Here is a 27837-nt window from a genome sequence, read left to right as displayed (position 1 = left end):
AGTTTTTGTTCTGTCATTTGGGAAGAAGTATTCTTTGCATGATTCATAATAAACTTTGAATTTTGATAGCAGAATTTGAAACCATCATAAAAAATCCTATATAAAACCAATACATCTGGCTACAAGAACATTTTTCACTATAATACAGCAGCAAAGTTTAATTTTGAAAGTACATGAACCTTTCCCTTGCTTTGTCATTTTGCGTAGATTTCACAATGATGAGTCTCCCCAGATGCAAATTGGGAGTATAAAAAAATGACGGAAGTAACTAAAAATCAAATAAAAATACCTTATCCTAAGAGCATCATCACTAAATAATAGTGGATATGAAGAAAAATTATCATGGCATTAATTTTCCTCTTCCAGAACTACTTCTTCAAATACATCTTGACATCACTAAACTATAAATTTAATACTAGATACAAACCATGTAGCTTGGAGCTAACAATAATGGAAAACACAATGTTAATGTCAGAACTCAACATATGGTTTATGGATACCTTCCTACGACACATGAAGTACAGAAACTCAAGATCATAGAATCGTACAATCATCTGGTTGGAAGAGACCTTCAAGATCATCAAGTCCAGCCATTCACCCTGCACTGTCAGGGTCCCTAAACCATGTTCCTCAACACCAAATCCACACGGCCTTTAAACACCAGGGATGGGGACTCCACCACCTCCCTAGGCAGCCTGTTCCAATACTTCACAACCCTCTTTTTTCCTGATATCTAACCTCTTTGAGTATTTCTCATTGCTACATTATCTATGCAAAGAAAGGTGACATTTGAGCAAGAAATACACATTCTTCACATAACTGGGAACTTCTTATCTTTGAGAAAAGTGAATCTGGAGAGATTCTTCAATTCTAACCGATGCTCTGAAAGACTGTTCAGACTCCCATACATCCCAACACGGATGCTACATAAAGAGCTACTAAGATAAGAAACACTGGTACAATTTTCAGCTAAATCTGAAATCCAAATTTGAAACATAACACTCAGATGCATGGATTTGTCATATTCCCTGGATGAAGAACAAAAAATACCTCATAATTTTTGCAGTTTGTTGCCTGAGGAAGTTGTAGAGAGAGGTAACATTTAGCAGTTTATGGATCAGCTGCCTCTGAATTTGTTTAGTTTTAAAAATATGCTGGACAGATTCAGGGACTATATTAATGTAAAAAGCATATCTAATGGCTGTCAATGCTGAGGAACAACAAGGGGAATTGACCAGGGATAGGGAAACCATATGACACTTGCCACCTCTTTTTGCCAGTTTTGGAAACAGATGCTGTAGTAAGCATTTTCTTTGTCAGAGATTTCCAATAAGTAGCATTAGATTTCATTGGACTTATAACCTCCACATCCCAATTTCTGACTGTCCATCTATTTTTGCAATTGCTGTGCCAGAAAATTAATTTATAAATCTGTTTTAAAAGATTTCCCAGCTACCCTTCTACCAGAGCCTTCACCGAAGGACTTCATTTCAAGATTTACTTTGGCTTACAATAAGTTGGGGCTATGCCAGCTTTCATGTATTTGTTCCTAGTTTAAGGATCTTTCTAAACCTTCCGTGCTTAACAGAAATCAAAACTATTTTGTAATTTAAAAGTGTTATGAATTTTGGCTTTAATTTTATAATCTCATTGTAGTGCAGAATAAAATGAAATACAAACTTCTTTCTACATCATACATGATGAACGCTATTTCTTGGTAATACTGTTTTTTCAAGTAAAATCTCTGTCAGGTAGTTTTCAGATGCATACAACACAATGTTACTACAACCATTCACCGTATTTAATGGAACACAAGCCTTATGTAACACTGATATCTTCATAAACTCGTATCAGTCATTTCGTGAAGATTTTTCAACTTTCTTGCATCAATTGGCATTCAATTTATCATTCCTTATGCTCACTTCACACATCTATACCGCACTTTCCAACAGCCTACCCTATTTAAAAGTCCAAAAGCTTTAGCTTAAAAATCTCAGAGGTTATTATTGCCTGTTATTTTCAGTAAAGCTTATCAAAGAGGAAAGATTTGTAATACAGTGTTCAGTACATTTACAACCAGGTTGGTTATTAATGAGGATAGGTAGCCAGAGAAAGGGCAGGAACAGGAAGAAACCAGGAAACAAGAAGAAATTAAAAGGTATTATCTTCTTTGACAGATTCAGAGATAATTGATTATCCTAATAATCTCACCTCTGAAACTGTTCCATACACCATGTTAAACGTAGGTATCAATAAATGAACTCAGAGTCTGAAGTTCCCATTAAAGTCAATACCATCAATGGAGCCTGGATTTTGATGTCCCACTTCTAATGTGTCTATTTGAGTAGAGCTGAATCTCTCTCTGTTATACTAATACACACAGTATTAATGCAGTATACTATTATTAAAAGATTGAATTTGGGATTGTACAGTGGCTGAAGCCCCTGTACAAAACACTGTAAGCTGTTTCAAAGCGTAAGACCCTGAACAGTAAGTATTTAGTTAAATATATATGTATTTAAATGAAAATATTCTTTCAATTCATCACCTGTATGAGAACTTCATTCTCTTTTAAACCCTTGTCATAGTACACTGCTTGAAAATCCTCTTAGATCAATGCGGTGAGAATCTAATTAAATCAAGTTACTGAACTGTATCCATAAACAGTGGTTTTAATTCTGTCAACTTAGTATCACTAATGCCATCCATAAATTTTCTCATGTTTACAAAGAAACCATGAAAAAGTCACAGTTTCGCTACATAACAAGTTATCCTCTCTTGTGTGACTTTAATGGGCTCTGTAAGGATAACAGCAGCCAGACAATTTAAAATTTTCAGGCTTCATTTTGTCGGCATCTGTGACCCAAGGGGTCATTCATTAAATTATGACCTTTTTTCTTCTGTGTAGTTCAAGAGACAGAGAGGAAAAAAGGTAAAAAAGAAATTAAAGAAAATATTTATGTAAATACAAGAAAAGTAAGGAAGACCCGCAGTATTATTTAATTATCTGCAAGTATAACTCACTAACAGATGCTTTATCACGACAACATGAAAATTTGACTGTAATTTTGAAGACTCTCATTGGTCAGCTATTACAATCTCACAAAAAGAGGCTCAAAAACACATACAGTGAAGACTAAGAGATGTCATCCTGAAATTTAAGATATAACATGGAAATATTTTTTATGAGCATAAATAAATTGCATGTAAAGAAACCTTAAAATTGTACGGTGAAACAAATGCAAATAATTTCTTTAGTATATGGTCACCTAGTTTAGGGACAGGAGTGGAAAATTCATATAGATACATGTTTCTAATCTAAATTAAAATCCATGGCATTTATTTGGCCCATCATTTAAAACAAAATGTCTAAGGATAATTAATAAAAATTCATTTCTGGAAGTGTTCATTTTTCTGCATTGAGTACAGAGAAATTCTGGTGAGTAGGCTTGATTTATGATATCTAACTATTAAAATAATAGAGATAATTGGAGTAAGTTTAACGCAGAAACCCCCCTTGAGGCAATAAAGAAATCTAAGTGGAGTTTCTTGAACAATGATGCTCTTGTCCAAAATCAGCAACCTGACAAAAAATAAATAAAAATAAAATAATTGTCTAGAGGCTTCATCCTTAAGGCTTCATTCGAGTCTCTTTAAATAAAATAAAAAACAAAACACCAAGTCAAAAGATGCTATGAAGAGAGGAAATAGATTTTCTTGATGGCCAAACTTTTAACAGATTAACTAGTCTGTTGCAAGCACTGAAAAAGTAAAGCATTAACATAATCTGTTTGTTTAAGGAAGTTTGCAGTGATAAAATAATTCAAACCAAAACCAAATCAGAAGTAAAATGTAGATGTCACAACTCCTCCTCTAGAATCTCGACTGAATAGAGGCTCCAGCAAAACGCATCCAGGAGCAACAAAAACAAAACAATCTCACAAGATGTCAATCTTACAACTTTGTTCTCCATCACAGGCTTGTTCTCAGCTTCCTTATCTTCTCTCTGATGTTTCTGTATGTGTTTATTAGCACTGGTTGAAAGTGGCATGATTGACTTCAAGATTTGCATGCTAAAATGGAGTGGAGATTGAAAAGCAGGACATTGTCCAGTAGCACACCATCAGTGGCTTTGGTAGGACCTTGGATAAAGACGCAATCTAAGCGCCAAAAACCATTAACTGGAGACAAACCTAAATACATGTTTCTTTAGCATCCCTTTCTATAAATCTCAATCACATTGGTTGCCGTGCTACAAATTCCCTTCAGCTTATTCATATCCTTCTGAATATAACGATCCAAAGGCAGCCAGAAAACAACTTTAGAAAGAGATCTCATTTGCCTGTAAATACACAAGTTAGAATTTTTTTAAAATGGGTCCTAAATTGAAAAAACCTTCACATATATTTCCTATTCACCACTAAGTGAATAATCCCTCTAACTTCCTAGAAGTTTACCGTTCTACAGGGAGGACCTTCAGCTGCTGCACACAGACTCTGTACAATCTGATGAAAAGGATTTTGTTTTCGAATACAACACTGTGTCATACTAGCATCTAAAAATTTTATATACAACATAGACCACAAACATCTGTAAATCAACACATCGAAAGAGTGTAAATACTATTTTTTAATCTTTGATTTTCTTATAAACTGTAAAAGAAATACATTTAACATTTTTTAAGTCTTTGATTTTCTCAACTGGTTTAAAATATATATTGGATTTGGACCCTAAGGAGAAAAAGCTGAGAGTAATCTTCTGGGCTGTGGGTTGGAAGAGCAAGAAGGGGATTACAGTCTCTATTCTCACAGGCAATATGAACCTCATATGCTCTAAGGAATTACAACAAAAGGGATTCCAAAGCCTTTCGCAGTCTGGGTTCTCAGCAACATCAACCAATGCTTTTGTTCCAAGTCACTCAGGGAAAGGAGAAAATGACTGACTTTCATCCAGTATATACACATTTAAGAACTTTTGCAATGGGTGTGAGTGATATACTGCAGTTATTCTGCCACTGCATGCCAACTATTTCCAAGTACAACCTCTGTGTGTCCAGAATTATTATTTCCCAAATGGATTAAGCAACCTGAAATTAGTCTACAAATATTACATACACATAATAAGCATTATTAAATTATTATGCAAGCCTCTTATTTGCCAGCATGTATATCACAGATACTTTTTTTAAAGAAAATATAATCTCATCAGTTTACATCCACTAATAATTTTGCTATTACAGTTCATGAATTCCTAGTGTGGCTAACTTTCTTCCTAAGTAAATTCTGAATATCAGTTATTCATACTAATCTGCATTTGTTCACCTTTTGTACCTAGATCAAACTTCTGTAGCAATCTCCAAAATCAGTGTATTCTTAGAAAACACATGGGAGACCTACCAGGAATATAGGAATCATAAACTTGTGCTGTTCTGTTCAAAGTGCATGTTTCAAAAAAAAAAGGTTCTTCATGAGATAACACTAAAAAATTCTACAACTTTTATCTTCATGTAGATGAAACTCATGACAAAAGCAGTATTGACGTGTTTCATTTGTTCACTTTGTCAACTGCAAGCATGAGACAAAGAGAAGAATAGCAGAATCTTTACTGAGCCTATTCCATTATCAGTCACATTACTATTAATACATCCTAAAGCAGGAGTATAACTGGTAGATTAGAGATACCAAAATAGATTATTTCTAGCCTGAAGTAACGCTTTGTGTTAATAAGACCGAAAGCTCTGTACATGTTGTCTGAACACCAGGGGCTGACACGTTTGCTATCCCTGCCACTACCATCTAGAGAACATACTTGTTGCTGCGATGTAATACCTCATGAGCTTTAGCAAACAGTGTACAGCTGCACACAGGAACTGAAACAAGCCACACAGTAGAGCTAAATGTAGTTGCTAGCAGAAATTTCTAGAATAGCCCAGGAGGGCTTTTACAAATCAGGACATGAAGAGTCCCTTCAAATTTAAATTTCCCTTGGCAGTTCACTGCTGCTGCATTAGCACATCTTGTGAACCGAAAAACCCTGCTGAGTTGCCTCGTATATAGCTATAACACCGCTGAAATCCTAAACACGACTGTTCGAGTCTCTGCAACTGTAAGTATTTTCAAATGTGTCAATTCATTCACAAACCAACTAGAGAGATTTATTATGTCATACCTGATCACTAATCACAGGTAAAAGCTGATTAAAACATACATAAAAACAAACACACACAAAAAAATCTTTTAAGGAGAAAAGTAGAAACTATTTAGAATTAGACAGCTGGAATAATGGTGGCAAATTTTAGAAAAGTGGGAGACAACAGCTACTAAGCTGCAGATCACAGTCCTCCAGTTTTAAGGCAACACAACACAGAATCAACTATCACACTGTCTAAATACTTCGATAAACCACAACTCACTTCATGCATTCACAGAGTCTGTAATCTCTTCAACATCAGTAATGGCCTCAGGATTACAAATGAGAATTTACCGGAAGAACTGGAAGGCCAGCTACTCAAACTCTATTAAAGCACTGAGATAATGGCTCGGAAAAAATAGATGAAAGGGAAAATAAAGAGGAGGAAACATTCTATATGAACGCGCTCAATTATCTCAATTAACACAACTAAGAAGCATCTAGACAAAGTTTCAGATATTAAGATGCACATCTTTTTAGCTAAATTTGAGTTCAGAATTCAGAGGTCCTTTGTTTTGCTAAATCAGGTTTAACTTAATGTTAGCTAACACATTTTCATAAATTTCTCGCAGTAAAGATTCATCCTAACATCACACCTTCTCATCACTGTCAGTTTTAAAACATACAGAATGAGATGCCTTCTCTCTCAATTAAGCAGTAGTACTGCAGTCCTGCTGATGCACAAAAAGCACTTTCTGACCACAGGAAAACATAAGGTTTCATGTAGTAAGGGTGACAAGTGTTAAGTCAATTTATTTAAAAATTCTAGCTAACATTCAATATTACAGTCCGAATACCATGGGATAACATAAAGGTCAAACATTATCTTAGAAGGTCACACGAGGCCCATGAAAGATTATTATTCTTACAATTTCCTGGCTTCACAAGGTATTTTAAACATGCTACAATAAACACATGTCAACTATACCAACAGCTCGCTTCAGTTCTCAAAGGCGTGCATGTCGTTCCTATGAAGTAGTGGTTACGTTGACCTAGAACAATCTATATTCTTCACAGGTTTTACAAAGAAATCACAGCTCACAGTGAGGAAAACGTCATTAACAACAAAGTCAGCACTTCATGTTCTGTGGAAGCTATTCCTATTTTAATCAGAGATCTGAAACCATCTCATCGCAAGCTGTTTGGAACAATGAAGCTAAGTCTCTAATTCTGTCTCAGGGATTCAGCTAAGCTATTATCAATTAAGGATATGGAATATAATTTGTAATTAAGTTTTCCCCTTTAAAGTTAAACGGATAAGCCTTTGAACTCAAGGAAAGTGTAAACTAATACAAATCTGCTGTAGAAAAAAATACTACTGTCAGTGTCCTAAAGGACCGAGGAACACACTGTGCATGATCACGCATTTAAATATCTTCCAACAGTATCTCTTTACTAAGGTCAAACTCAACACCAGTTTAAAAATAGACTGTTCTGAGGGCGAAGGGGATCTCATGCAGACGCAAACATCACAGCAGGCCTTCTGGGTGTACAGGATGCTATTATCTTTTGCTTGCTGACAATAAACTTCCCTTTATATGGCAAGACCACGCTTCTCTCATTACAGTTGCCCTAGTTCTTGAAACATCAAAGTTATTGTTCTGAGAATGCCTCTAATTTGTCCCTTAAAGCAAACATATAAACCAACATATAACACAAGAAACGTGTTCACTAGGTATCTCTTTTTTGCCTTAAGATATACACTATTAATTACCAAAATCCTAAATGGTATTATGCTATGGATCTTAGTTTTAAGTGAACTATAATTTTAAGTTTTTACTTCTACCTTTTTCCTTAGTCCAAATTTCTGTTTATATAATACTTATTTACATTTCACAAAGGTATCCATGAAAGAAGATACATACACTACCAAGGAAAATTTGAGCTGAGTGGCTAGAGAGTAGCAGGGTAGATCATTCCCCTCCATATTGGCAAAGAAGACAGGCCAAGTTCAAATCAATTTCAGTTCTATTTATGAAATAAATAGAAATATTCTTGTAGATTCTTCCTACATCAAATCACTAAATTACAGCCATAACACTAAAATCTGTCGGTAACCCCTCTCTTTGCTTTCAGTTTTCTATCATTTTAAATTTTTTGCCTTCATTTTAGGTGTCTTATACTTCATTCCTGACACATTTCTCTCCGATTTACAGTGAAAATGTTGACCTTGTCCCTTATGAATGAATCTGGTCAGACTTAATTGAAAATTTAACAAGTGAGCAAACAATTACTTGTGTACTTTTCCAGGCTCCTCCATTCACTTGGGAACTGCTCTCCACACACATTTGCAAAGCAGTTCCCTTTATTGTAATACGCTAAACATGACCCAACGTTCAGCTGTCTGCATGCAGACTGCCACCCACCCCACTGATTGTCTTACCATACACATCTGCCTGAATCTACTCATTGTTTCTCCTTTAGAGAATTTACAATGTAGTTATAAAGTTCAAATGCAATCTTATCATTCTCTGTACATTCAGCTATTAGAACAACAGGCTTTCAGTGCACGACTGGGTCTTTTAGAAACCACTGAAAGACAAATATCACAACCATATCTACAGAATAAAAGGTTTTTCGAAACTCCAGTGTTATAAAACAAATTAAAAACATCATCATGCATATGGTAAACATTAACTGGTAGTGTTGACTTCCAACTTTGAAAGAGTATAGCAATTATGTCCCATGTCTTACAAGTTGTAGACGAAAAGAATAATTCAGGTTGGACCTTTGGGAGCCATCTACTTCGACTGCTGGACGAAACAGAAGCAACTTCAAAGGTAGATCAGGGTGCTCAGGTTTTTGCTGAACAAGTTTAAAACAACTTCAAGGACAGAAGTTTCATGGTACCTCTGGCTAATGGCTTAGCCATTCTATGATTCTATGATTTTTTTTCCCCCCTTTATATCTGGTCAGAATGTCCCTTGAAGCACTTGCGGCCACTGTCTCTCATCCCTTTGCTGTGCACATCTGAGAAGAGTTTGGCTCCATTCCTCTGTAGCTAATCAACAGACAGACAGTTGACAACAATAGTAAAGTCCCCTCTCAGCTAAAAAATATATATGCATGTATTTAAAGCTAAATTTTGTTCAACTGCACTTTCCAGGAGCAACTGATTGCACATAAAAATCCAATGTTACATTCATGAATATAGCCTAATATAATTTCCCTAGAAAATACAGTGATGATAAGGTTAATTATAATTTTTAACCTGATAATTTGCCATTCCCTTGTTTTTGCCTTTGCTAACAGGCTGAAAAAACAGAAAACAAGGCCAAGACTCTGCTTATTTCATGCAAAAATATTCATGTCCACAATATGCTCAGCACAGGTCAAGACCCATGGTTTTTCATCCAACTTCACCAATTAGATTGGAAATAAATATTTTTGATGTGTAAGCAGAATTCACTTTGTCAGCATATGTATAGTTCATTGAAAGATTCCTAGAAGTAACATTCTGCAGTTAATATTTATGGTTGCTCATAATGCAATTGACTAAACTGGCTTAGGGGAAGTTATTACTAAAAATATGAAGTCAGCTGTGGCAGTATTTAAACTATTATTTGTCCAAGAACACACTGTATGAAATATCCCATATAATAAAATATCAACTCAGTATTTTCCAGATTGTACACAAAACAAAAGCAGCCTAACTGCCCAAAAGGCTACAATGTATTTAGGTATCTTTGTACATACTCAAAAACTACAAGAACCAATTTTATTTAATAGCTTATGTGCAGGTCTTAAAAAAAATAAAAAAATTATCAAGCTATATCGCATAAGAAAAACGACTGCATTCCATGTTTCAAGCACTGCTGAATCATAACATCCTATGTACATTTCTCTGTTCAAGCTTTCATACTGTTACAGGTAACGGAATTTAGTGTTGGAATACGCAAGTCTTGATGTTAAGGAACTGGACATCTTTGAAAGAGAATGGTTTAATATGGAGAAAAAAGCGTAAGCTGATCTCCAGAGTCGAAAAGTTTTCATTACTTCCTCTCTTTCTAAGTATAGAACAACTTCTTCATATTATGAAGAAGTTGGTACAGCCTCTTTAGAGCCAAAATATGTATTACTCTTGATCATTCACGATTCACGTAAAGCAATATGAAAGATAAGATCTAGCGAGAAGTTTCTCTAGTATTTCATCAATACAGCACTCTGAATTTCATCTGTTCAGTGGAACCTAAGTACTTTGATATGTATCTTCTATAGGAATCATAGTTGGTGCACTGGCTTCCTCACAAGAACTTTACCTTCAAGAGAAGGAAATTACTTTACTTTCAACAAACTTTCAGTTTACTTTCACTTTAACAATCCTCTAAAGCTTCAAGCTATCTGTTCAGCAGATTGAGTACACATTTAAAAATTACGGTACATCTACCATAGAATCACGGAATGGTTTGGTTTGGAAGGGGCCTTAAAGATCATCTAGTTCCAACCCCTCTGCCATGGGCAGGGACACCTTCCACTAGATCAGGTTGATCAAAGCCTCATCCAACCTGCCCTTCAGCACTTCCAGGGATGGACTGGGCATCCACAACTTCTCTGGGCAAACTGTTCCACTGCCTCACCACTCTTACAGTCAAGAATGTCTGCCTTAGATCTACTCAAAATCTCTCCTCTTTCAGTTTAAAGCCATTACCCCTTGTCCTATCACTACATGCCCTTCTAAAAAGTCCCTCTCCAGCTTTCCTCTGGGCCCCTTTTAAGTACTGGAAGGCTGCTAGAATGTCTCCCTGGAGCCTTCTCTTTTCCAGGCTGAACAACCCCAACTCTCTCAGCCTGTCTGCATTAGAGAGGTGCTCCAGTCCTCTGATCATCTTCGTGGCCCTCCTCTGGACTTGCTCCAACAGCTCCATGTCCTTCTTATATTGCAGGCTCCAGAGCTGAACGCAGTATTCCAGGTGGGGTCTCACGAGAACAGATTAGAGGGACAGAATCACCTCCCTCGACCTGCTGGTCACCCTTCTTTGGATGCAGCTCAGGATATGGTTGGCTTTCTGGGCTGCAAGAGCACATTTCCAGCTCCTGTTGAGCTTCTCATCAACCAGCATCCCCAAGTCCTTCCTCTCCAGGGTGCTCTCAATCCATTCTCCACCCAGCCTGTACTTGTGCTTGGGATTGTCCCAACCCATGTGTAGAACCTTGCACTTGGCCTTGTTGAACTTCATGAGGTTGGCATGGGCCCACCTCTCCAGCCTGTCAAGGACCCTCTGGACGGCATCCCTCCCCTCCAGTGTGACAACTGCATCACTTACCATAATCAAAAATACACCTGATATTTTTGTGCAAGGACAACCATATGAATACCCATGACTTTTTTTATCCTGTACCATCACAAATGTTCAGTTTGAATTTATTTAAGATGGAGCTGTCTAATTTGAATACCCTGTAGAGAATGAGCATTGGAATTTCCCGTTAGTTAATGAAACAATCGTATTTCCTGCCTCTTCCAGCAATGAGATTGTGTAGACTATTTCACTGACTTGTAAAACCTTTCCTAGCTCTAGATACCTACAAGCAATGCCAGTCATAAAAAAACAGTAATTACTTCTCAGCAGTTGGAAACATACTGCGAAAAAAATATATCAAATATTTCTCTATCCGAGTTGTCAAATTTTCTTAAGGTTAAAGAAAAAAAAAAAGTTCAGGAAAAATATACTGTTACCTTTCTGTACATACATTGCACCAGGAATTTATATCACCAGATTCTGCTGAATGCAAAGCAAGTTCCTAGCATCTAAATTATAAATATTTCAAAAGGTAGAAGTGACATTTTTCTAAACCAAGGCAGTTTTCAAGCCCCTGTTGCTCCACACGACCTTCGCAGGGCAGTCAGCCATCACACTCTAAGGCAGAGTTACAGGATCACAGACAGCTTTCCAGCCAATCAAATCCAGGCTGTAATTTCTGCAATATTTCAAGCATCTGTCCACTTAGACCCATGATCTCCAACATACTATAACTGCCCATCATAAAGAACAGTAAAAAAAACTATTCTATACTGTTCCCTTTTCTGTTGTATAGAGGCATGTAAGTTATTGCATTTGTTAGGGGTTTTTTTCCCCCTTTTCGTCTTCATATGCTCAATCACTAAAAAGTGAAGTACAAATAAATGAATTGAATGAATAAATTAATTTTGTTATGAAATTGAAAATTACTGTTAACAGTCCTGCTTCAGCAAAACATAGGTGCTCCTTATGTATTAATTAGCTGTTAACACCTTACCTGATCCTCTAACAACTTAAAGATCACACAGAACCAGTTTTCCTCCCATCTTTCTTGCTTTCCAAAGAATCCAACATTGGAAATTGCTTTCCAATATGTTTGGATGAAACTTAACATGTTTGGATGAAACATAACTTGTTTTTATTTTTCACATTGTAATCTGGCTGAGTTGCAACATAACCATAACTCGCAGTTTTTCCAGTGTAAAAATACAGGTGGGCCAAGAAGAAAAATACTTAAAACAAGAAGTACTGATCAGTAGATTATCCTGTATAATACAGCTTTAATCTTGATGCTGTAGAATTGGTACTGACATTGGTAAGATCACAATTTCCCTCCCCTTTCACTAGAATATGCCTTAGTGAAATTTTATACTACTTAGCAGTAAACTCAACCGAATATCACAAACTGTGCATTTCATTTTAATTATTTTTATCAAGTCCATCAATGCTGCATTTTAAATGAAAAGCAAAGGCTATATGCAGAAAAAACAAACAAACAAAAAAACCCCACAAAAACAGCAAAAGACATAGTAATGATGATTTATATTTTTCCAAGTTGTACTCTTCAGCCACTCCAAGAGCAATACCTCAGACGAGAACTGATGGAATTATCTTATGAATAGTCATTATGATTAAACTATGTTCTAACTAATAGAGATTCAGATTTTAAACAGAATTTCTGACAACCATGCTGATGTCCATAAATTTATTAAAGGGATGCTAGCTAGAATAAAAAAAAAAAAAAGATTCAGATAATGGGATTCTATTATTAAATTTCAACATCTGCTTTTAGAGTCAAAATTACTGATATTATAGCAACATTCCAGATCCACTCATATCCCATCAAGTACCTGATGTAGATTTAATAATTTTATCTGACATACATTACTGTGATAAAATAAGAATTTCTTCTTTTTTAATTACCAATTGGCCACATTCTCGCTTATGTTAGTTTAATGCATGTAAGCTTAACATTCACTTTTGTCTAATCAGCTTAACCAAGTAATCAATGAAGTGTTTTTTAGTAAACTTGCAATGTAGTATTCTAATAAATACTTTAATAAATGTTCAACAAGCAATAAAATGTTCCTTAATTCAATAGCAAGGTACTTAATTCAATAGCAGCAAGGGCGATAAAATCAAAATCAACCAGAATATGAAGTTCTCACTGGCATCACTTATAACAATACAGAACTCTTCCCGATCAACTAACACCTCTTTCACAAATAGCCTAGGCCATCTAACTGACTTCCACATCATTAACTTTTTAGAAAAGAAAATACATTTATTTTGAATTCTCCAAACTGCAATTTGACCACTAAAGAATCTGGAAGCCATAGCATTCATATACGTTACTTTTTGGCCTACAGAGTCTAGCCAGACTCTCTCCAGCAATGATTCTTGCAATCAAATCTTGAAAACTTCCTACTCATATCCACAGACTTTAAATTAAATAACCATAACGTTAACTACAACACTAGGGATCACATACAGTATCTGAAAACTTTCTTTAGAAAATGAGTTTTACTTTATAAATACAAGATGCAAGTCTTTTTTTCATCAACAGTATTAACACACTCATATATAGTATGATATCTATCTATATGATACCTACTCTAAGAACAGATTGTAACACAGATAATAAAACTAGAACTACATATTTGATTTTTATCAGGAAAAGATATGAGGGGGTTTTTCCCAGATAAAAGAACAGAACAGGAAAAGATTTTCTGAGGTCACCGAGGCACAGAAAGTAAAGTGATTATTTAGCTTCTATGTCAGCACAACCTCCTTTGCAGTGTCCTACCTGCCAGAAGACAGATGACTTGGTACAGGGACCTAAGTACAAACAAAAATAGAATAGAAATTGGAAGACTTAAGAAGGTCAGGTAGAGGTACTAGTAAAATGTTGCACAGTACTTCAGTCAGAAAGAAGCTTTCTCAAAAATAATGCAAGAATCATTAAATATCTATTCATGTTACATTTATCAGAATTTAGTAGGAAGTCTTTTCATAATTAGAACTACTGATTCAAATTCAAGGCAGTTCTTTCAGTAAGTACCTTCTTACTGATTTTTATTTTACTAGGCTAGTCTTACTAATGAAATTCCAATTAGTGATGGTTTATGAATAGTATGTATTCATTTTGCACCATTTGAGAACTCTTTGGTTTCCATCAACTGAACAGGACCGCATTCCTTCAAAATTCGGATTATTAAAATTTGTGATAATAGGCTGAAACTTGTTGAACCATCACATAAAATCATCACAGCAACTATCTTTTCCAATTATCATGTCTGAACAGATGTCAGTGAAGGATACAGAAGCAGAGGCAACCTCACATACACTACTTTGATTCTTCCTCCAGAGTGTTGATTTGCACTGGATTTTTTTAGAGCTCAAACACATATAATCTCACACAAAAATACTTAGCAGTTACCAAAAGTAAGGGAGTTTGCTGCAAGGCCTGAACGTAATCTTAGAGTCAAAGGAAGCAGTGACAGAAACTGAGTTTTTTTTAAAAATGGCAAGGAATTTTCTATGTAAAAAGGTTTTTTTGCATTTAAAGCAATTATGCTTTAATATAAGAACTCACAAGAAGCTGACAAAATATAGAGCATTTATTTCCTTATTATTATAGTTGACCTTTAAAAACACGTTTTAAAATATACTGCCCATTTTCATTTAGCTATTATAGTTCAAAACTTTGGAAGCATGTTACCATTCAGAACGTACAGAACAAACAACATTGGTACTCAATCTTTTTCCAGATTACATTAGCATAGCTATTTTTATTTATTGCATAAGCACACATTCTAAATTAGAAATGGAGGGATACCTGGCAACCCAGTAAGTAGGTTTCCGCTCTCAGTCACACTTTGGAGAAGGTGTTCTCTCTATTACAGAAGTAACATAACCTCCAAAGGCCAAAATTCGTATCTGTGAATATTTATGGCCTTGAAATTTCATCATTCAAAATCTAACAACCCTATTTATACTGCAGTTATTATTAACTCCTTTCTTAAAAACCTATTAACCAAGTAAAGAACAAGACAATGACCAACTTTTATTTATCTAAAAAAATCATTTTAAAAGTCTGAATTAATACTGTCGTGTCTTCATTTGAAAAGCTCAGTTAAATTTTGTCATACAGATAAAATACCCAATCTACATACACACTGATTTTGCGATTTTCTACATGTTGCAACAACTTCTTCCTACCTTTCCAGGAATTTTGGAATAAAAAGACGGAAAGATTTTACATGCAAGATATAAGGTTTTCAGCAGAGAGAGACAAACAAAATTAATTCTACAGCTATAAATCACTCTTTCGCAACATCTTTTCACAACACCACCTGCATTTGTACACAGTAGAAACCAAATTACATATAGGTAAGTTGGCAAAAATGTCCATTAACACACAAGAGCACTAACCCCATCAGTACCAGGAAACGCAGTTGCAGTGTATATTCCCAAGAACCCACGTGAGCTGTACAGCCCACATCATGATGCATACTGCTACAGTTACAATGCTGATGACATTCAAGCTTTACAGAGTAAAACCAGCTGGGAGAAGCCTACTCATCCTGTAACTAATTCTGTAATATCTGATAAAGTTCTACATAATTATTGGGACCTACTTCAGAAGAGCTCTTACAAAATAAAATGCCCATTTCACCACAAAAGTTATTGAAAGATCAAGGTCCACCTGGCCAAAACATGCATTCATTTATCTTTTAAAGATGACCTCATGCGCCACATGACTACGTTCTCTCTTTGAAGATAAATAAATGCATTTCCAAAACAAAGAAAATAACACACTTTGTTGCATCTGTTTAAGAGATGGAAAGGTAGTATTCTGAAATACGTAATAATGGAAATTATTTAATTTATTGAAAAAATATTACAGTTTTGATTTTTAATTTATTAAGTCCCAGTAATATAGCTATATCCAAATTAAGCACTCGAGCAAGTGATCAAGTTAAGGACGCCACTAATTTCCCCGAGTTCTGAATCAACTTAAAATGGCATGTTCAAAAGTTACATGTTATAACATTGAGCCCTCTTAATGCTGGTATCAATAAAGATGAGTTCAAGCTAACACGAAAAACACTAAACTGCAAGTAAACAAATCATTCTCTGCTACCAACTTATTCTCTCCATGGGTTCTATCTGACTCTAATTTTATACTTTTAAGGACTATTACCATTCTAAATAGTGTCTAAAACCAGGTATATGTACATATGTGCACGCACGGTGGCTAATTTCACAGCTGTGGTTGTGATGCATAGTTATATCTATCTCAGATGCAGAGACAGGGATGACAGAGACACATGACACGTTTCCATAAACATGCAGTCTTCATTCAATACCTTGACCAGGCATAAACACCAAGTGCTGGAGGACAGGTTGCTCATTTGTAATCAAAGTCAGCAAATAAAATATATATATATATGTTCATCAAGAATTAGATTGGACAAGAGAGGAAAAACTTTTGGATCTGCAGGCAGTATTACAAGTGTAATCACAGGCTCTCTTGGGGCAGCCAGGGTCTCCAAGACTAACTCATCTCTTTGCTCCAAGGTTTGGCTCTTGGCCATCTACTTACACTGGACTTTGCCAGTTGGGATCTCAACAATCCTTTTTAAGAGCTGTGACAGAAACAGCAGCCATTCAGAATGACACAGTATTTCTGACGGCATGAAGAAAGCAAAGAGCTTGGATGGCCTTGGTCAAGTTGCCATGAAGGAATATTTGACCTCAGCTCTTGTCCTGCAAAAGACCACCCTCTCACAACCTCACAGCTATTTTCTACTATGATTTTGAAAATAGGAGACAGTGGATAAATGTTAAGCAGTCAAGTAGGATATGAAAGAAGGTTTACATATCCATCTGCCTATCTCAGTCACACCAACACTTTCTCATCTGAATTTCTGACAGGAAAGGAAAAAGCAGCAGCTGATGGGAGACTGGCCTTCCCTGTTCATGCCTTGCCTAAATCAGCCAAGTCCTCTGAGGACCGCCAAGTACAATTCATGCATATACATATGATATCTATTCACTAGCGAGTTATAGAAATCATAGGTAAACAATCGAAATGAAAAGGATAAAAATATTAGCCTGTTTACATAAAAGCCTCATGTATCAAAAGTTCAGTCTCAAAAAACTCCCACGGGTATAAAATCACATCCAGATACTATATTCTGCAAGTGTTTACAAGACAATTAAAAACTTTACATTACAATAAGCTAGTAGGCCAAAGCTGCTTATAACAACCTCATATCATGAAGTACTTAACAACTTAAAAAGTTAACTTCCTTTACATTGTTCTTAATGTGCTTTTTGAATTCTCTAGTCTGATAATTCTGTGCACTTCCCCAAAGATTAAGAAAAACCTCAGTATAGTGCATAAATACAATGTGGGTTTTTCCATAGGGTGCACATAAGCTCCATCAATAGCAGGCAAAATTTTCAAAACGTACAAAGAACCATAGCATCTAAAATATTAGTTATCATGCCCAAACATACAGCGAAGTGAAAGTAATCAATGCAGATGAGAAGGTACAACAAGAAGTATAAGGAGAACGGAACTATTCATTCTATTTTCTGATCAGACAACATGCTCATCTTCTGTTCAGTCTATTAATTACTAATCAGTTACATTCAATGTTTTAAACAATCACCAGAGCATGACTTGGGCAGAGGGATGCACACACAGGCAGAAACAAATTTTACAAGCATTCATTAAGTGACCTGAAATTGGAGTCCTTTTGCAATATTAGGTGTTGCAAACATGAATAAATTCATATTTGCAGCTACACCATTTACAGAGAATCTTATATGCCAGACAGTAAGACAGACCATAAAGTAAATTTTAAGTTTCCCACAAAAGAACACTATGCGAGAGTTTGCTTTAAGAGCTGGTAGTGAAAATTGTCATACAAATTACCACTGCAGTGAAGAGGTAGGCAAAAAAAATGGGACAATTAGAAGGGATATATGACAAAAAGAAAGCTAGATAATACAGCTTCCAAAGACAGTTGTGTTATAATCTACATATTGTGCATTTCACCAACAAAACTAAAACCTTAAGCTTAAACTATCCTAGCATGTAGTATGAATATGTATTATATCATTGTGTCAGTTATGCACACTTTGACATTCCATTTCTGTACTACATTAAGGCTGCAGTGGAGTTTGTCCTCTGCTAGTCTTGAATATTTTCAACAGCGAAACACTGCCACCTTTTGGCTTGATACATAGACCTCCCATTATAATTGTATTTTTTGTTTGTTTTTTGCTACATTTGTCCTTTATGGAGACAGTTGAATTCTTGTGATCTTATTTACAATTTTATTCAGAAGCCAGATATCTCCAGGGGGGAACAAAAAGTTAGTATTAATTGGTAAAGAAACACTCTTTTTATCACAAATATGAGCACATAGTGAAACAACTTAAAAAGTATACTCCATTAAGCCACATAATGTTTTATCTATTTTCTCTCTTTGTCTCACAGCTCTTTTTTCTTGGCAGTTTTGGTACACATATATACTGTATCACATAATATCTTACACTGCATTCGTTTCAAGTAAAAACTTCGTAACGCACTCTTTGAACAGCTGAGTGTTGAAAACAGACTACAGGAACAACAATAACGCATTATCAAAAATTTTATGATCCTTGTTCATATACATACTTTCAATATTCTAGATTAAATATTAAATACTGATGGTTCAACACTTATATAAACATGTATCAAAATGTTTGCAAAACTACTGTATGCAAAATGACTTACACCAATGACACAATGTCCCCACGTTGTACATCATAATTTCGAATGCTCCAGTGGTTTAAGAGCACTACATCACATGCTTGTCTTCCCCCAGGATTCAAAGAAGGCTGAGAGAGGAGAAAAAAAAAAACAGCTTTAGATCTACATTTCCTCTATGAATCTTTCACCTAACTCTCATTCCATCAGCAGCTAAAATCCATTAAAATCCGTAAAAACGCACCCACTTCCTATAAGGGGACCAAGAATCTCTTGTATTCTGGGAAATATATTTCTTTGTTAAATGCCTTTAATTTATGACAAACTGTAGTTCACATCTTTCAATGCACTACTGCATGCATATTAAATTACGCAGGATATATACTTATGACAAGCCTGATAAAAAGAAGTGATTGCCTTTACTGCATATCATTTAAATACTAAAAACAACAGAGAACCATGAACACTAATTCCCAGGGGGGAAAAAAAAAACACAAAAAAAACCCACAACACTAAACTTTCTGCAGGCATCTTACTGCTTATTCAAGCATAATGCACAACAAATGAAATACGTACTTGTAACAACACTCATCTCAGCATCCTTTGCAAAGGGGAAAAAACAAACCCTACATCTACAGCAGATACTGATGCTGCCAGTAAAGGTGGGCCTTCCATAACAGCATACAAACAAGCATGAACTCTCACAGAACCATAGAGTGAAACGAGACTGTTCATTAACCTCAACATTAAAACAACCAAGTAATTAACTAGTACAGAGGATTAGAAGGTACATAGAATGGTACATAATTATTTTGTGTGACATGGTACAAAAGCAGGGTACCTGGCCAATGCAGGCTCTGAGTTAACCCATCAGAAACAGCAAAGGACAGAAATAGCCCATCACAGTACTGTCTTCATTGATTTTTGCAGGGCTTATTTCAATACAAATACTCCTTTTATTAGACAGAAAGTGTTTAAGAGTAATCCAGGCTAAAGTCTTTTGATAGCTCATTTCTCAATAAGCTTTTTTAGACTCTTCAAATACAATTACAGTATCTCCCAGTTGGCCAGCAGATGACCTCTAATTTAGACTCTAGAGTTAGGTCACATATGTAATAAAGCAGAGTACTGAGAGTAGACAGCCCCACATTTATTTGCATGATAGCTGCAATATTTGCTAAAATTTGATTATTTCTTTTTGTAGAATAGGTTTTCAGTGCTCACCTTACAATATAACTTGGCCTTCCACATGTACCATGAGACTTTCACTTCTGAGATTTCCCTCCCCAGCCTGACTGTACCTTTGATGAGCAAACCAATCAGGGTATAGGATTGAAATTAACTGTTCTCAACACAAGTAATTACACAGTGTTAAATTTAATTGTATTTTTATTCAGTAAACTATGCTCCCAAAGCAAGATGGATACTTAGTATTTATTTTTAATTTAACAAAAAAGTCTAAAAGTGCCACTTTCTCTTTACTACAGTTTCCTTATTCATCTTTTCTTTGCTAACCAGATTAGTTGATAAAGACCTATTCCAAATGGGACTTGTGAAAAACTAGCTTTTCAATGGGCAAGAAGTAACATGCTGAGGGTCCTGAGTACCTATAATTAACATGAACAGTAAGGAATATGATAGGTCAAAAGAATAAATATGTCGGGTGCAGGGAGGGAAATGACACAATATATTTAGTTAAACAGCAGACAAGGTAGTTACACTTTGAGCTGTGGACTATAGGGCAAATTTCTAGTCAATTAAGTCTGCAAATCAAAACAGATCACTTCAACATCCACAGAAATGTGGTCTCAGTCTAAGCTATAAATATATTAACACTCATTACTATTTTACTACTAGAGTCTCTGCATTGCAAGAGTCAGATAAATGAAAACCAGAAGCTAATTAGTAGATGTGATATTTGATTTTTTTTTAATCAAGACTTTCCAGAATGATTTTCCACCTTCATAGCATCTTCCACCAAAGGATAGTATCTTTACGTACAAATTATTTACATACAAATCCACAAACAATTCAGAGTCATGCTCATTTTACCAAACGCAGACACATGTGGGCCAGAAGCTAACAATGATACACAAGGTCAATCTTACAAAGCAGGAATCATACATATGGCATATTCTCATAAAGTAGACTGCTTGGTACTCAAAAGTATCTACCTTAAAGGGCCAGAAGAGAAGGTCAAAATAAATAGAAATTTTAAACTCTTTGCTCCAAAAGATAATGTATTTCACAGCTGATACTTAGAAAATATTTACATGAGTGTTCACAAACTTTTCCTCTCAACTAAATCTATATCGACTGCATCTTGCAGAGAAATAAAACGGGTAGTTACAGTATTGCTCTAGTTGCATTATCCCAGTTGACTCCTACTGTTTTCTGTACTTAAACAAAGGAAATGCTTTAGAGTTTAAACACATTTAGATACTATACAATCAAAATTTTTAACTTAAAGCACTCTAAATGTAACACCATATTGCTTGCTATTTTTAACAATACATTGCTCATGTGGTTTTGTCATACAGAGTGGATATCCAACTCATTACACAGTAGAATTATGTTTCAGAAAAATATAATTATGTAGAATATTTTTTTTCTTTCTCACAAAACAACTTGACATATTCAAAATGCACAGAAAAAAATAACTATTTTGGTAGAAGAAGATGTGAGGAAAACTAGAAGGAGACAACTTTCATTTTACATCAACAATTAAAAAAAAATCATCTAAATCCTTTAGCAAGTCTTTCTCTAATGTAAACAACATAAATTATGATTCCACAACAAAAAGTACAGAAGTAATTTAATGCAGTGTGTTCAGAGACAGCTTATTCCCCATGACATTTTTACCAGTAGTAACTTTCCAGGTCTAGCAAAACAAAAACACAGCTTCTGAAAAAGTAGTCAACAAATAGGCTCACAAGGGCTCTTTATAAGAAACAAAAATAATACAGGGGCTTCTTCCTTCCTCTAGCTTGAAGCGTTATAACTTGTTTGCCCAAATTCTTGGCATAATAGCCTGCTACAAATGAGACACACAGGTCTTAATTTAGAACTGTGGTGCAGAAGTCACAAAACACTCACTCTTTCCAATTACTAACTAATCTAATGCTAAAAGCATGCAAATTGAGATCCCCAGCCATATGATGAAGCCTCACAGGACATGAGGTTCTGTAAGTAGAAGGGTAAAAGCATGCCCTTTTACTATAAATAATGATTAACTTGATAGTTGTTATGCTGCTAGTGAATACCAGAAGGTCACAACTTATTTGCTTATAGCTTGGCGAACAGAAGGAATATTCACATGAGCTCACAGGCTTAGGTACAGTAATCCTAATAATAAAGTTAGGAGAAATTGCCACAGAATAATTACAACTGCTATTATGCATAATGGAACAGAACATTCAATAACACTTGCTGCTGAAACAAGCGTGCTTCGTCAGAGATCGCTGGTCAGGCTACTTGCTATAATCCTTGGTATTGAACTGTTTGCAATAGAACTTGCATCTAAAGTTGCACATACGCTGTCATCTTCCATCTCACTTGAAAACAGTCCATTTGATTCCATGCATTTACAAATGTATATATCCATAGGGGGTTCCCTTTTCCACATCATTATGTATGAAGAGTTCATAACACCAGACAAACAATGAAACCAAGTAGAAAAAAAACATACATGGCTGTCAAGATGTCCATATGATAACAAACGTTTTAACGTATATAGAATCACAGAACGGTTAGGGTTGGAAGCGACCTTAAAGATCATCTAGTTTCAACCCCCCTGCCATGGGCAGAGAAATCCTCCACTACACCAGGTTGCCCAAAGCCTCATCCAACCTGGCCTTGAACACTTCCAGGGATGGGGCATCCACAACTTCTCTGGGCAAGCTGTTCCAGTGCCTCACCACCCTCAATATAAAAAATTTCTTCCTTATATCTAATCGAAATCTCTGCTCTTTCAGTCTGAATCCATTGCCCCTAATACCCAGCATTACAAGAGGAGTCACAAAATATCCACAACAGCCAATTAAGAAATCATATTCCCACTTATTTGTGTCACCTCAGATTACAACTCACTTGAAACCCACTATTAACAAAATTCTAGATGAGCACATCAATCTGTAAAATCCTAAGCAACAAAACCACCTCAGGTGAGGATTAAAAAAAACAAGTAATTTTGGAAAGAAAAAAAAAGGTAATGAAACAATTAAAAAATGTTATAAACTGCAACAGTTCACTGTTATTCCCTATAGGTTAGAGTTAATACTCATATACACTGAAGTCAGCATAAGTGAAAGAATTACAACAGGTGGCTGAAAGCACTGGAGAAACACAAAATCAGCTTGAGACAATGAAATGCATGAAGTCTGTCTTAATTGATTGGGTATAAATCAGAAAATTTGTATTTTCATTAGCACCTTTATTCAGTGTGCTTGTCAGGATGTCAAAAAGTATTACCATCATCAGTAACTATGAAGCAGCAGTAAGGATGGTCCAAAACAAAACCAGAAAGTGGGGGTTGGGGAGAGAGCACGCAACACAGAACGAGAGTAGGAGAGCGAGCGTGACACAGAGAGATTTATTCCTTGCTTCCTGTCAGAACTTTTAATTTCAGGCTCAGCAGGAGCCACAATGATGAGTATACAAAGCCAGCCAAACATTTTAGAGGTCTATTACAAACAAATTCTTGGGAATCATACCATGATATCTTCAAATTGAGATGATAAGATATCATTGGAAGCATGAGATTGATGGGTGTATGACTACGTGTGGACTGAACTTCACTCTCCCTCATACCCGTAGCCTTCAGATACATTCAACATAGATTATTCTTCAGAGAACACAGTAAATAGGTGGATTGGAACACAATGACCAGTACTCATTCAAGCTACTCCGCAAGAGAGGGATATTTTCCTTATAATTATGTCCCTGTTGGACTTACTTAGGTGTCTAATAAATCTTGGCAAGGAAATTAGTATCTTATTAAAAGCACTAGGAAGTTTTTTATATAGTCTGAAAAACATCCATACACATAGAAGTTTAAAACAAACTTCTACTTCAGTGTTAAAGCCCAAATTAAAACCAGAGAGACAATGTTACAGACACTGAGATGTCAGTAAAGTTAGAAATGTCAGCTTTCGAGCTACCCATCCTTCAATCAACAGAGGGAATGTTTAGTCAACAGACACATCAAGGGAAGAACTTAGATTTTAATCATCCACTGAATAGATATTTCTTTCCCTAGCCACTACAGAGTGCCTATCCTTCATCAGGTTGAATAAATCTGAGCAAATAACTACAGTGTTTTTTCAAACCTTCCAAGGATAAACCACAGTTAACTATATGTCCTTCAAGTGAGTACAGAAGCAGCACTCCAGAACAATACCAGAGCACTCCCTAACATGAGACTTTGACTTCAAAGGAAACATAAAACTGAGCTCTCGTCCAGACGAGCTCAATAGACTTGCGGAGCAGTGGAAAGATAGAAAATGTCTTTCCAGCTACTGAAGTAAAACTATCCAAACAAGAATGGATGTCAGACAGAACATTATGTCAGAGACAGAAAGGACCAAACAATGAAAGGCAAGGTGGCATACTAAAAAACACAACTCCTCAAAAATTAAATGCTCAGGTCGCGCTCACTAGGAGGGGAAAAAAAAAAAAGCCTCAAAAAAATCCACCACTCACCACAACCAAAAGCATAAAATCCAAGATGTATTTGCATTTTAACTGCTGCATGTGGCTCTAGATCCCAACAGAGGCAAAAAATGGAGAGATGGAAAATGGGGGAGTGCATTCGTCTGTCTGATTTTGTACTTACCTAGATGGTGTGTTATATATTTGAATTTCTCCTGTCTGAAGACAGTAAAAAGAGAATGAAACTGTTTATCCCAGTTTCCCACTCCTCCTTTCTACAGCAAATTTCTGTCTCTACAACTGTAAGCCCTGAGATTCTCCTACCTTCGATCAGTCATCAATGATATTCAGAACAACATTGATGAAAAGGGCAAAAGAAACTTATGCTACACCTAACTTCTGGTCTTGGATTGCAGAATTACTGGAGTATGATGATTTTTACTTTGGTCTCTGTTCTTGAGGTGAGGACTGCCTTCTCAGCCAGCTGTTTCTTGACAGAGGTTAAACAGATTACAGACTGCCTCAAAAAGCACAATGCCACCTTGCCATTCCCTCCTCCCCATCACATGCTTTTTATAGCGTTAAACACAAATCAGCCAAGGCCACGTTCTAGCTCAAGTTTCATCTGCATGAACGCTGCACAATTCAAACTCCAGCAGCTGGTCTTGACTGCTGTGAAACCTCTCTTCAAGGTTCTCATCTTACTCAGATAATCAGAAAAGAAGACTTGGCATCCAAGAATAGAATTCTTAGTCTCTGCTATTGAAATGTTGCAAAATTGGAACAAAATAAATTACAGTTATCAGAGGTGATGCACAGCAATACGCAGTGTCTATGACTTAAAATGCAAAGTAACAATACAAAAATTGGCTAACTACGTTACAACATATATTTTTCAAGTCCCAATAACAGGAAATAAAGAACTGTTCACCATCCCGAGTATTTATTTATATTCTAAACGCTACACAGCCTATTTGTATTTCTTTGCTTACACTGCATAAACATTCAGTATAACCAAAGTAAAAACAGTGAACTGATACTCATGTCCTGATAAGGACTGGCATTAATATTAGGTTCATGTCATTTTCAGTAGTCTTCACTAAAATAGTGCCATACTTGTTCATTAATAAGAGAAAATATATCAAGAACCAGTTTTCCCTTACAATTACCATAATACAGCTCCTAAAAATTAATAGAGACTCTTTGTGAGTCATCAACTCCATCCCAAGAGACAAAAGGTAGTGCTCAAAAAACAGATCTTTATTTCTAAATCACTAGGAAGATACATATAAAAAAAATACATCCTTATCACTGCTTATGTGTATATTTTCCTTTTACAGAGACAGAGTTTTGGCAAGTTTTGTTCTCAAAAGCTTTTCTTTTCACATCCTAAAAGTATTTGTTTAACAAAGTCAAAATTAAACTATTCCATACTACAATGTGGTCATTTAATAACAACTGAGAAAAGATTTTTTTTCCACCTTGCTATTGTCAGTGTACAGTCACTTTTTAATTTCCTGACAGACAAAAGATATTTCCAGCAATACCTGCATTGATGCTCCTTCCACCCTTGCTACACAGGCAACTCTATCCAGGAAAGTCACCGTTACTGGAACAGCAACAAAGAAACCTTTGAAAAAGGCTTTAATGTATCTCTTCCCCAAACCTTGAGCCTGTGCCATAATCTGAAAAACAGGAAGAAAATGGAAAAAAAAAAAAAGTTGTTATAAAACAAATTTTAAATAACACCAGCATTGTAGAAATCCAACAAGGACAAATTAAGAACAAATTAATTACATTATCTGTTAGGGTCTCCCAATATCCACAATGAAAAAAAATGGATGTAGACATGAAAATGAAAAAGAACAGAAATCTTCATCAGAATTTAAAAGTCTACGCTACAGAAGACAGCTTGATACTTGACATTTACCCTTTAGCTAATTTGACCATTTCTTGTAATCCTGTGCTAGCAGAACTACTTGATAAAAATGACTCAATGACTAAAAATGACTAAAATGATAACAGTTCAGCTAAGCAAGAAGCAAACCGATACAACCAGACAAAATTCAATTATGTATTTCTGAGGAAAAAAAAAAAAAAAAAACACAAAAAAAACTAGATTGAAATAACCAATTCCAGAGCATTCAGTTGGAGTTCACAAGCAAAATTCTGTAAACAGTTTTTTCTCTGTACACTGGTAATTATGAATTTGTGATCCCCAAAGACGGATTGTGTTATGTAAAGAAAAGCTGACTATTTACAAGGCATTACCATTTCTATATTCAATATTTTCACACATAAAAATGCACAAATGTATCTTTTCCACACCTGTGGTAATTGCAAACGTGAAATCAATTCAAATTGTCACATATATCACAAGGACACACAGTAACACAATGACTCCTTGTTCCCCACTACATCAGAAAGTTGAAAGCACACTGGCAGACTGTGCAGCTAAATAACGACACATGGGACTATTCCACCCCAACTCATCATTTATCATGCTATCTCCCATCTATGTATTTAGCCCTGAACCAATGAACAGTCTTGAAAAATACCTACAAAGTACCCCGAAACACAAATTGTTTGATCGTATTAGTTAAACCTCTGAAAAACAAGCTGCATATCCAGGTACTGCTGCAAAGGCACAAGGCTATTTTATGTAACTGCAGTTACACTATAAGAAATGCTGGTCTTCACCTATTGGAAAATCCCATTTAAACTGTTGTTTCCATCTAATGAATCTCTGGTAGACTCCGCAATAAGATCAGTTTGTGGAGTCCCTGCTCCCTCTACCACACCCTAACTCTGACAGACAGTAATAGAAGGAGAAAACAGACGGTGCCCTGAACTTCTGAAACTTTGAGTGTGTTTGTATTCAAGAACACAGAATTATTTTTCAATCAAAATAACGAAAAATATAAATACATGCAGTTTTGTTTGATCCTCTTACAAACAGAATATATAGAATTTCACAATACACTTTTTTCATTG

General features: G+C 35.6%; 1 protein-coding gene across 1 annotated transcript in view; it reads right to left on the bottom strand.

The window, feature by feature from the left end:
• IMMP2L (inner mitochondrial membrane peptidase subunit 2) overlaps positions 1–26525 on the bottom strand; it is a 501527-nt gene extending 475002 nt beyond the window's left edge. The window contains exons 1-2 of the mRNA XM_086610796.1: positions 26391–26525; positions 19222–19325 (exon numbers count right to left, since the gene is read on the bottom strand). Coding sequence (XP_086466922.1) covers positions 19222–19325; positions 26391–26525 — 239 coding nt within the window. The remainder of the gene's footprint in view (positions 1–19221; positions 19326–26390) is intronic.
• Positions 26526–27837: the final 1312 nt, after the last annotated feature.

The sequence above is a fragment of the Tauraco erythrolophus genome, chromosome 4 (genome assembly GCF_009769465.1).
Source record: "Tauraco erythrolophus isolate bTauEry1 chromosome 4, bTauEry1.pri, whole genome shotgun sequence".
Taxonomy (NCBI): domain Eukaryota; kingdom Metazoa; phylum Chordata; class Aves; order Musophagiformes; family Musophagidae; genus Tauraco; species Tauraco erythrolophus.
This window is presented reverse-complemented; position numbering and strand designations above follow the sequence as displayed.